This window comes from Oncorhynchus gorbuscha, unplaced genomic scaffold (assembly GCF_021184085.1).
Source record: "Oncorhynchus gorbuscha isolate QuinsamMale2020 ecotype Even-year unplaced genomic scaffold, OgorEven_v1.0 Un_scaffold_26:::fragment_2:::debris, whole genome shotgun sequence".
In the NCBI taxonomy this organism is placed as follows: Eukaryota; Metazoa; Chordata; class Actinopteri; order Salmoniformes; family Salmonidae; genus Oncorhynchus; species Oncorhynchus gorbuscha.
In genome coordinates, this window is record NW_025745119.1 from 129,314 (window position 1) to 142,231 (window position 12,918).

Consider the following 12,918-nt stretch of genomic DNA (forward strand, 5'->3'; position numbering starts at 1 on the left):
AGAGAGAGAGAGAGAGAGAGAGAGAGAGAGAGAGAGAGAGAGAGAGAGAGAGAGAGAGAGAGAGAGAGAGAGAGAGAGAGAGAGAGAGAGAGAGAGAGAGAGAGAGAGAGAGAGAGAGAGAGAGAGAGAGAGAGAGAGAGAGAGAGAGAGAGAGAGAGAGAGAGAGAGAGAGAGAGAGAGAGAGAGAGTCTGTCTGTCTGTCTGTCTGTCTGTCTGTCTGTCTGTCTGTCTGTCTGTCTGTCTGTCTGTCTGTCTGTCTGTCTGTCTGTCTGTCTGTCTGTCTGTCTGTCTGTCTGTCTGTCTGTCTGTCTGTCTGTCTGTCTGTCTGTCTGTCTGTCTGTCTGTCTGTCTGTCTGTCTGTCTGTCTGTCTGTCTGTCTGTCTGTCTGTCTGTCTGTCTGTCTGTCTGTCTGTCTGTCTGTCTGTCTGTCTGTCTGTCTGTCTGTCTGTCTGTCTGTCTGTCTGTCTGTCTGTCTGTCTGTCTGTCTGTCTGTCTGTCTGTCTGTCTGTCTGTCTGTCTGTCTGTCTGTCTGTCTGTCTGTCTGTCTGTCTGTCTGTCTGTCTGTCTGTCTGTCCCATTAGATTTAGGGATGGGAACATTTTCTAAAAGCAAGCCACAGGTGGTCAGAAAAGGGTGCTGCTGGGAAAACATTAGGAGTCTGGAGGATGAGAGGAACAACCCCCTATTCCCTTTTAGAGTCCTTTGTTCACTAACTACAGCAGATTCAGCCTTGTGGCTGTTTACTCAGCCAAAATACGTTCAGCTTTGTGGAACCTGACTCCATGCCCCTGTGACCATCTCCAAATATGACTAGGGCTCCATTTCGATGTCTCTCTCCAATCCTCAGGAGAGGGCTGCTGTTCATCTGTGGTGATGGCGATGGTGGTGATGGCGTACAGCCTGATAGCCATGGGGTGCACCCTGGTCTCTGAGGAGCCAGTCAGCCAGAGCAAGGAGACTAAATGACTGGCTGACAGCTTGATAATGTGGATGAGCAGGTTGGAGCAATTTCTACCTTCTCCCATATCATTCTCTTCTCTATCTCTGTGTCTCTCTTTCTCTCTCCCAGTTTCACACAAACATGAACACACTCAAGTGTGCACACGCACACAGGCATGAACCAAAGCCAAATTGAAAACATACCTGCTTAATGAGCCTTTTGTTTCAGCCACTGTAAGCTGTCTGCATTAGCGAGCAATCAGCAGCGAGATTATGAATAAAAGCAACCTGTCTGCTGTCAAAACAAAAACAGCGTTCCATTTATGTGACTCCGGCCCCAAGAGCCTACCCTGGCCACCACATTTAATGTCACCCCTTACAATCAACCAGTGGGGAGCAGAATGCTAGTGAACTTAAATGGAGCTTTCAGCATTCTTCTAGCTCCGCTGTTCTTCAAATGCCCATTTTAAATTCAGTGGTAATTACATACATTAGCAGATGGCCCTCAAAGGGTGGAAAGTTGTAAGGTCCTGACAAGAACAATACAATGGGAGATTAGAGAAAGGGGCGAGAGAAAAAAAAGGGTGAGAGGAAAAGCAATTGCTCAAGTCCTTATTCCTCTGGTAACGTCCATCCTTCTTAAGAAGATTAGGGCCCAGGAAGTCTACAGAACCACCGCGTTTCACTGCTAGCTCTGAACCTTACAAGTTTTCCAACCTCTCCAAAGATGATCCTCTTGTTGGAAAGTTGCAGCAACAACAACCCACTCCAATGTCTAGTGTCTTAAAACACAACAACAACCATATCACACATACATGTACATAACGTTAGTCAAGGTAAGGTATTGGTATCAGTTTTAGTAAGTGATCTTTGAGTAGTATCCTACTGTGTGGGGGGGACTAAGAGTCGCGGTGTTGACCCGACGGACTGTGATGTTGAGAAGAGATGATTAATTAACTGTATTTCCTGCACCTCGGTTGACTCACGTCTGCCACCAGAAAGTCAAGGATAACACGAAAAGCAAACAAACACAAATAAATCCAAGTGCTGAAGGTCTAGGAAATTATACAAGAAATCAAGATGGTGGTTTGGGGTGTTCATTCGTTTCAGTAAAAGGGTTCATATCATAAGCAAATACTGGAGCGATCTCATTCCCTGTGTGGGTTGAGAAGGGTAAATCATAATATTTATCATCATCATTATCCTTCACTTCCACCTCCTCATCATCATCATTTATTCATGCAGTGATGTGAGATGGCTTGGAGAGAGGCTGGATTTTCCAATCATCTTCCTTCACTTTCTCCCACTTCATTAAATCTAACCCTCCATCCGCCAACCCTCTCAGTGTATTCCCTTGACCCCCACCGCCTGCCTCCCTCCCTCCCTCCCTCCCTCCCTCCCTCCCTCCCTCCCCCTCCACCTGCCAGCTGCTGCCTGCCTGCCCGGCCTGGCCTGGCCTGGTGGGAGCCCTAATTGGAGCAGAATGAGCCACTGTCCAGGAGCATATGGCCCCCAGGCCTCCAGCAGGACAGCGGGAGTCCAGGGCACGGCCTGGCAGTCTGGCGCCACAAGCTGGGCCAGTCTGCATCACGCAGCACCGCTTCTCTCCTACCCCCACCTCCTACCCCCTACACTGAGGTCTGGGTCCCACAAGCAAGCATACAAGGCCCTTCCTCGTCCTCCAGTCGGCAAATCAGATCATGACTCCGTACTCTTGCTTCCTGTTTAAAAGCAAAAGCTGAAACAGGAAGTACCTGCAATTCGCTTCGTTGGGAAATGGTCACTAAAATCAGAGGATATGCGAGGATATGAGGATAGATATCCGAGGATATGCTTCATTTTATGCATGCTTTAACAACAACAATGAGCTGGGAGTGAAGGCGGTCACCGACCCAGAGGACTGGGTGATCTCTGAGGCAGACGTGAGAAGGGTCTTTAATCAGGTCAACACCCGCAAGGCCGCGGGCCCCAACAGTTCTCACAGTAATTTTCAACTTCTACTTGTCCCAGTCTGCAATCCCCACATGTTTTAAGATGACAACAGTCACCCATGATCAAAACAATGATTACCACCCTGTAGCACTCACTTCCATAATCATGAAGTGCTTTGAGAGGCTGGTTACGGCACACACTATCTCCATCATCCCACAGCCACCCTAGACCCACTCCAATTTGCATACTGCTCCAACAAATCCATAGATCACGCAATCTAAATTGCTCTCCACACCGCCCTCAACCACCTAGAGGAAACAGGGGGGGGGGGGCAGGCATGCCCCCATCCACATCGATGGGTTGACAATGGAGCAGGTAGACAGTTCAGTGTCCAAATCACTAAAGATTTAAAATGGTCCAAACACACCCACACAGTCTAGAAGAAGGCGTGACAGCGCCTCTTCCCCCTCAGAAGGTTGAAAAAGTGTGGCATGGGCCCTCAAATCCTTAAAAGGTTCTACCGCTGCACCATTGAGAACATTTTGACTGGCTGCATCACTGCTTGGTATGCCAATAGCACCGCCCTTGATCGATTGCGCAACAGAGGGTTGTGCGTACAGCCCAGTACATTACCGGGGCCAAGCTCCCTGCCATCCAGGACCTCTTTGTCAGGCGGTGTTTTTTTTAAAAGGCCTGAAAAATCATGAAAGACCCCAACCACCCAAAGCCATAGACTATTTTCTCTGCTGCAGCACGGCAAGAGGTACCAATGGGCTTCTGACACCAACGGGCTTTTGAACAGCTTCCATCCCCAAGCAATACGACTAATAAATAGCTCACAAAATAGCTACACGGACCGAGTTTACCTTATATCTTTATTGACCTTTTATTTCAGTCTCTATGCACACTCACAGGGACCTACACACTCACACACACTGTCACTCCAACACATACACACACATACATGCACACAAACACTCGCTCACTCCATAATTTCCTCACTCACACATAATATGCTGCCTAGTCACCTTACCCCTATACTGTACATATCTACCTCCTTCACTAAAGTATCCCTGCACATTGTTCATATGGTATTGGAACTGACTTTTTACATATATGCTTACTTATCTACTTTACTGTGTATTTCATATTTTCTTTTCTTATTTCTCAAGTTTTTTTTCTAGTAATACATCATTATTGATTATTGCATTGTTGGATTTTGAGTTTGCAAGAAAGGCATTTCACTGTACTTGTGCATGTGACATTAAAACGTCAAACTTGGGTCGGTTTGTCTTTGGGATCTGTCCTGCCCTGTTAGAGAGGTAATGGGCCAGCATACATCACACATTGCATCACCTCTCCAGATGTGTTTGGCTGTCTATCTTTGGAGGTATTGGGCTTGGCTAGAGTGGAATGTGAATCTATAAACTGTAGGATCTGTACTTCTGGGTGCTCTCAGCGGTTCTAGTCTCATCATAGACAGGGAGACGTAGGTGGAGCTCATTCTTGAGAAAAAGAGACAAACATTTTCCAAAACTGTCTGCACTCGCCTGCCACACTCTTCCTCCGTCTGTCTCGGGAAGGAAGGAGAGGTAAGGTCATAACAGAGAAGGCATGACTTTCTCCATCAGAGATGGACAGGGAGGGAGCGATGGGAAGCCACATTGAGTCCACTCAGTCTAATGAGAATGGGAGAGGGGGGGGCAGTCCTCAGCCGAACAGCAGCAAGCTGACTTAATGATTAATGAGAGCATCCCTGTGTCTGGGAGCATTTAGTAGATCTGAACGACCCATGGCTGACCGACCAAACGCTGGAGCTGCAAGGTGTCACAAGGTGTCACACACATGCAACCACGTGCAAACTCCTGGAAATGCACATACACATAAATATAATGAACAAATTAACATGATATCACATATACAATACATGCACAATACACACTAGTCACTGAAGGTACAGTAAACCACCAACCACTCACCTGGTGATCTGAAGGTCCAGGCCTCATCATCATCAAAGTGGGTGTCCCCGGCCGTGAACCTCTCTCTGGGGAAGAAGGCGTGTGCCACGGTGCCTCCCGGCCCATCAAAAGGGTACCCGTCGTTGTGGTCGGCCTTGGTGAAGTCGATCTGGATGTCTGCGTCGTTGCCAGCAACTTCATGGAAGTTGAGGGGGGAGATGTCACTCCAGACCTTGAGGGCGTAGTACATGAGAGCTCGTACCGTATCTCGACCCAACAGAGGAGACTCTTTAGGAAAGGTACGAATCCTGGAGATGGAGAGGAAGAGAAGAGGGAGAGGGGACCAGGTGGGAGAAGAAGAGAGGAGAAGAGAAGAGGATGAGAGGAGAGTGGAAGCAGATGGAAGTAGGAACAGGGAGAGAGGAGGGCCAGGCAAGAGAGGAGAAAAAAGATTGGAGGAGAGGAGGAGAGAGTGTGAGAGGTCAAAATTCAAAATTAGAATACAGTACAAGTACACTGGCAGAGCAGCATTCACTGTTCAACAAAATGTTAGCTGATGCCAAAATATTGCCAGTTCATGCATGACTACAGGGCTTGTTTGCAGATACCCACTGATTGTATCTCCTTTTCCATTTCATGGCTTGGTGAGCCCTCGCAGCTGGAAACACATTGACCATAGTGTTAGAATACATCAACATCTATGAACTGAGTTGCGGAGAGAGAGGAGAAAGACAAAAAATTAGATTTTTTAGGAATAACTTTTGAGGCTCTCTCTCTCTCTCTCTCTCTCTCTCTCTCTCTCTCTCTCTCTCTCTCTCTCTCTCTCTCTCTCTCTCTCTCTCTCTCTCTCTCTCTCTCTCTCTCTCTCTCTCTCTCTCTCTCTCTCAGCAATAGGATGTGAATAAACAGTGGGGCAGTCATACTCTCGCCCTCTCTATCCCCTCTCTCTATTTCCTACCCCTCTTCTCTCACTCTCCTCTGTGTGTGTTTGTCCAAACCGTACAGAGGGTGATTGGGAACCCACTGTGCCACTCCCACACACACATCCACTCTCCTGCGAGGGCCATTTGGCCTCTCCACCCCAGATCGGTAGGAAATGTATGTAAAGGTCACCTGTTAAAGCTTGAGGCCCGCTAGGAGTCCCCCACACACACAGACCCCCCTGCACACACAGACACACAAGACCCCCCCCCCCCCAGAGTGGGATTCACTTAGCTAGCCATCCTCCATTCTCTATCTACTAAGACCAGAACTATCACATTCCCCAGCAACAACCCCAGACCAAACACAAGCTCAATAGCATTATTACAGGTGCTTGGTCAGCCATAGTGTAGGAATAGCAGCTTGCTAGCCAAGGTCAGAGGCAGACTCCCCTGCATCACAGATGCACCTTAGAGACTACTTCCCTATGTACAGAGTCTAGATCTGACAAGCGAGGTATGTGATGTCTCCAATTTCTTTGAGCATTCAATATGGCTCAGTGTTATTGTACAGTCATTGTTGATGTGTCGATCATTTTGGACCCCACTGTAAATAGATACATTTTTGTTGTTTTGGCTCTGTACTCAAGCACTTTGAATTTGACCAGATAAAATGACTATGTAGCATGTCTATGTATCATATGCAGACTGTCAGCTTTAGTTTGAGGGTATTTTCATCCACATCGGGTGAACCGTTTAGAAATTACATCACTTTTTGTACATAGATTCCCCCCCATTTTAGGGGACCAACAGTTTTGGGGAAGATTCACTTATATGTGTATTAAAGTAGTCAAAAGATAAGTATTTGGGCCCATATTCCCAGCACACAATGATTACATCAAGCTTCTCACTCTACACACTTGTTGGATGCTTGCTGTTTGTTCTGGTTGTGTTTCACATTATTTTGTGCCCAATAGAAATAAATGGTAAATCAAGTCTCCCAGGCGCAACTCAAATGTTGACTCTTCGTTTGCAAGTCCAGTCACAGCTCCTCTGCGCTTCCATAGTCTGATGACTCGGAATAAGAGTGGGGAAAAAAACATTGTTTCAACGTTCTAAGTAATTTTTCTCTTTCTCACTTTAATCTCTCAGCAGGATTAACCTCCCTAGCCCTGATATGAAATGAGCTGTATTTCTCTCTTCATGGAAACATACAGATTCTCTCTACTGACAGACATATGCAGACACACAGACACACGCAGGTGCGTTTAAAGGATGTCACAGATTCTTGCTTAACAAGTACCTCTTCCTCCTGATTCGGCTCACACCATGGCTCAAACCTAGGACCTCTGCTTTGAAAGCACATGTGACCGCCTTTCCAGAGCCTCTTGCCATTCTTATCAGTTGCGCCACACAAAAAGCTAGCTGATCGGCTATTCGGTGGCGCAAGTGGGGACACATCCCCATGTGCCACACACACACACACACACACACACACACACACACACACACACACACACACACACACACACACACACACACACACACACACACACACACACACACACACACACACACACACACACACACACACACACACACACACACACACACACACACACACACACACTGTGCTCTTGTACACTAAGGACCTGGGGAAGAGTTGCAGGAGTACTATTTGAAGAATGTGCCAATTTGAAGGCTAGAAAATAAATTGCAGCTCGCGACATGTTTAATTAAAAGTAGCTCTCATGCTAGAAAAGGTTGGAGACCCCTGCTCCAGAGAGATCCCTGAGTGAGTCTCTGTCAGCCCTGACCGAGACAAGTCTTCTTCTCTTTGTTCCTCTGAAAGGGACTGCCACCCCTGTCCTGCAAAACTGTCTAGGGCTGTGAGAAAATAATAGGACTTATCGCTGACACAGGGTCTTAACAGTAACTCTATCCTTTAACTTTGACTCACTGGGCTGAGTAATAAATGAGAGTTAAAAAAGATCATTGCTAAGTTAAAATGCAGTGAACTTGTGAGGTTTAAAGATAGTGTCCTTCAGCAGGATAATACTCCCGTCCCTCGATAAATCCTTTGTCAGGAGTGAGTCCCATCTTCCTCCATCTCCCTGTCAGAGTGGCTATCCCAGCCGTCAATCACGGCTATAATGATGACAGCACAGGGAGAAGGGTGGAATTGATGTGGTAAACCCTCGTTATTAGTATCACTTTTGGTAACACCCTCATCATTAGATCACCCAGCTATAGTACAATTACGATGTGATGGGGCTTCCTTAGGTTCCTTGGGTCTGTCCTTTGGTTCGCATACACCCGACTCTCTTCTCCCCTACTGTATCCCTAAAATATATATTTCCTTAACACTTGTGTGTGTGTACACCACTGAACATATGTGACAACCTATACTGTATCCAACTTATCACTCTTATCCATGCTCTTTCTCTGATCCATTGTATGCATCAAGTCACTCAAATCCAAATAGGAACCAGAGGGTACACTAAGGTCATGGTGACAGAGTGACTGATGCTTATAATGACTGTCTCCTTCCTCCACTGCAGCATGTTAACCCCGGCCAGCCAGCCAGCTGGACTAGACGGACAGTACAGGGAAGTGAATCAGAGCTTGAGACCGACAGACAGACAGACAGGAACGTGAATTAGAGCAGTAGACAGAAAGACAGACAGATAGAAATGGACGTGAATGAGAGCAGTAGACAGACTGACAGAGAGCGAGAGAGAGAGAGATTGAGGGAGGGAGGCTGCTCTGCTTTCCCCACCTATCTGTACAGGTGATTAATACATGCGCTAACGAGCAGGAGGCTGTCTGCTGGGGGATAATGGGCTAACAGTGTGTGATGAACTGGACTGTGTGTGTGTGTGTTTGTGTGTAGGTATGTGCTTTTGTGTGTCATTAGGAGGCCATGTCTTCTGTCTAACAATAATGTGATTTATGCTTGATTTATGCAGATCCTCTGAAACCTAGCAGAGGCCAAGTTGAGCTCAGTACGGCGATGCCGTGCGCCTCCCGAATTTTGTTGATGGTAGGTGGGGGCGGTACATCCTGTACACACTCACATTCTTGACAACTTTGACAACTTTGACAATTTTTCACAAAAAACATGGAGAACTTTGATGAAAGGCATTCACAAATATAAATATATTTAGGATACCTCGTGTAGGGATTTGAAAGACATGAAAATGCAAATAGTCTGGGTAGCCATTTGATTAGATGTTCAGGAGTCTTCAGGCTTGGGGCTAGAAGCTGTTTAGAAGCCTCTTGGACTTAGACTTGGCGCTCCGGTACAGCTTGCCTTGCGGTAGCAGAGAGAACAGTCTATGACTAGGGTGGCTGGAGTCTTGGCAGGAAGCTTGGCCCCAGTGATGTACTGGGCCGTACGCACTACCCTCTAGTGCCTTGCGGATGGAGGCCGGGCAGTTGCCATACCAGCCAGTGATGCAACCAGTCTGGATGCTCTTGACGGTGCAGCTGTAGAACCTTTTGAGGATCTGAGGACCCATGCCAAATCTTTTCAGTCTCCTGAGGGGGAATAGGCGTTGTCGTGCCCTCTTCACGACTGTCTTGGTGTGCTTGGACCGTTAGTTTGTTGGTGATGTGGACACCAAGGAACTTGAAGCTCTCAACCTGCAGTCCTGTCGATGAGAATGGGGGCATGCTCGGCTCTCCTTTTCCTGTAGTCCACAATCATATCCTTTGTCTTGATCACGTTGAGGGAGAGGTTGTTGTCCTGGCACCACACGGCCAGGTCTCTGACCTCCTCCCTATAGGCTGTTTCGTTGTTGTCGGTTATCAGTCCTACCACTGTTGTGTCATCTGCAAACTTAATGATGGTGTTGGAGTCGTGCCTGGCCGTGGCAGTCATGAGTGAACAGGGAGTACAGGAGGGGCCTGAGCACGCACCCCTGAGGGGCCATGTGTTGAGGATCAGCGTGGCGGATGTGTTGTTACCTACCCTTACCACCTGGGGACGGCCATCAGGAAGTCCAGGATCCAGTTGCAGAAGGAGGTGTTTAGTCCCAGGGCCTAAGCTTATTGATGAGCTGTGAGGGCACTATGGTGTTGAACACGGAACTGTAGTCAATGAATAGCATTCTCACATACGTGTTATTTTTGTCCAGGTGGGAAAGGGCAGTGTGGAGTACAATAGAGATTGCCTCATCTGGGGATCTGTTAGGACGGTATGTGAGTCTAGGGTTTCTGGCTATAATACAGACGTGAGTGCTACGGGTCAGTAGTCATTTAGGCAGGTTACCTTAGTGTTCTTGGGTACAGAACAGTGTTCTTAGCCCTGAATCACTACGAGTGGTGCGTTTTAAGAGGTGCAGACCAATTTATTGGATGTGTATGACTCACTCCGCTATCTTCTGCTCCCCGAAGCGCAAGAAGTATTAATGCTCGGACTTCTGTGGAGGCTGAATCGCCATAAACGCTGTAGGCCACTGCAGATGGCGGATTGATCATAAACCGGCTCTAATACTGGGACTGTTCCGGGTTCATGTCGCAACAGCTAGGTCCACCAACCTCCGCTCTCCCCAACCAATTAATCTTCATCCTCACACTAGTTAGTTCTGAAATCAGCCTATAATGGTGTCCTATACATTACTCCAGTCAACGATAGCGAGTCTCATGACCAAAAGGCATTATTACTGGATTTACCATGATCATTGTTCCAAACTTCTCACTGTTAAAGGGATACTTTGGGATTTTACTTCCACAGTCTGATGATCTAGTGAATACCATTTTTATGTCTCTGTGTCCAGTATGAAGGAAGTTAGAGGTAGTTTCGCAAGCCAATTCTAACTAGCGTTAGTGCAATGACTGGAAAGTATATGGGTATCTGCTAGCATGCAGATAAAGGGCCTCAATGCCAAAATCCTGAAATATTCCTTTAACTTCTTGCGTCGAGCTATCCCGGATCTGGTATCGGGACTACAGCCTCAACCTCATTACCATAACGCAACGTTAACTATTCATGAAAATCGCAAATGAAATGAAATGAATCTATTTGCTCTCAAGCTTAGCCTTTTGTTAACAACACTGTCATCTCAGATTTTCAAAATATGCTTCTCAACCATTGCAAAACAAGCATTTGTGTAACAGTATTGATAGCTAACGTAGCATTTAGCGTTACCATTCAGCAGGCAACATTTTCACAAAAACCAGAAAAGCATTTAAATAAAATCATTTACCTTTGAAGAACTTCGGATGTTTTCAATGAGGAGACTCTCAGATAACAAATGTTCAGTTTTTCCTGAAAGATTATTTGTTAGGACAAATCGCTCTGTTTTCTGCGTCACGTTTAGCTACGAAAAAAAATCTGTATCCAGGATTGTGTAAATCTATCCGCAAGGTCATTAGCATAACACAACGTTAACTATTCATGAAAATCGCAAATGAAATGAAATGAATCTATTTGCTCTCAAGCTTAGCCCAACACTGTTATCTCAGATTTTCAAAATATGCTTTTGAACCATAGCTAAACAAGCATTTGTGTAACAGTATTGATAGCCTAGCATAGGATTTATGCCTCTCTTTCAGCATGCAACATTTTCCACAAAAAACAGAAAAGAATTCAAATAAAATAATTTACCTTTGAAGAACTTCAGATGTTTTCAATGAGGAGACTCTCAGTTAGATAGCAAATGTTCCGTTTTTACAAAAAATATTATTTGTGTCGACTAATCGCTCCGTTTTGTTCATCACGTTTGGGTAAGGAAAAAAAATATATATATATTAAGTCATTAAAACGTGAACTTTTTCCAAATGAACTCCATAATATCGACAGAAACATGGCAAACCGATGTTTAGAATCAATCCTCAAGGTGTTTTTCACATATCTATCGACGATAAAATCCATCGTGGCAGTTGACTTTCTCTTCTGAAGAAATGGAACCTACAGATTACGCAATAATTTCGACACAGGACACCGGGCGGGACACCAGGTAAATGTAGTCTCTTATGGTCAATCTTCCAATGATATGCCTACAAACACGTCACAATGCTGCAGACACCTTGGGGAAACGACAGAAAGGGCAGGCTCATTCCTGGCACATTCATAGCCATATAAGGAGACATTGGAACACAGCGTCTTAAGAATCTGGGGCATTTCCTGTATGAAACTTCATCTTGGTTTCGCCTGTAGCATTAGTTCTGGGGCACTCACAGATAATATCTTTGCAGTTTTGGAAACGTCAGAGTTTTGTCTTTCCAATGCTGTCAATTCCATGCATAGTCGAGCATCTTTTCGTGACAAAATATTGCACTTAAAACAGGCATGTCTTTTTATCCAATAATGACATATAGCGCCCCCATAGGTTGAAGAGGTGAAGTGTTGTCTCACAGGTGACTCACAGGTGATCTTTTGACGTCAAACCAAAATCAACCAGTCTCATACTTTAAAAAATTATACAAGGACAACAAAACAACACAAGATCCATCCTTATTTTGGGGTTTAAGATACGGTATTATATGTTTGCTTGTTCCTAAAATAGAGCCTGTTTTGGACTGGCTGTGAGCTCTGCCTCTGCTATTGATTATGTTACAAATACCCCTTCCTTCAATGAGTCGATATGGTAATCCAGCCCAATAGAGTATAACCTTCGCTGACAGGCTTAGGCTGCTAGCTCACTAACAATACTATAGGCCACAGGAGGTTGGTGGCACCTTAACTAGCTCGTGGTAATGACTGGGGAGGAATATGTGGAATGGTAACAAATACATCAAACACATGGTTTACAGGTTTACATTCAATAAATATAGACGTATCTTTGCTAAATACGTTAACTTGAACCCATTTGCAGTCCACATTGTTCGAAGTAATTGCATGTCTTCAATAGCATTCACACTGATATAGAGGCTAGGCCTACTGTACATTAAATTATGTCTGAGCATGGACATGCCAAACATTGTCAATAAGCAAGATTAAATTCATTCTTGATAAAAGCCTAAACAAAGCGAAACGACATTTTGTTTTAAATATGCTGTGTCACACTTACAGGCACCATAACTTCGGCACATGGGCATATAATATTAAAAGCAAAGCAGACTATGGAGGGTTTTACTCACATCCAAACTTCTCACAGTAGCTGAAAAAAATATACAATATAAAGAGTAAGGGAGAATGTCCACTCACCATTGTACTGCTCCCA

General features: G+C 45.5%; 1 protein-coding gene across 1 annotated transcript in view; it reads right to left on the reverse strand.

Annotated features, from left to right (window-relative positions):
• LOC124017491 (matrix metalloproteinase-17-like) overlaps positions 1 to 12,918 on the reverse strand; it is a 64,978-nt gene that overhangs the window by 13,343 nt on the left and 38,717 nt on the right. Inside the window, 1 exon segment of the mRNA XM_046332703.1 lies at positions 4,851 to 5,137. Within this exon segment, the coding sequence (XP_046188659.1) occupies positions 4,851 to 5,137 (287 nt within the window).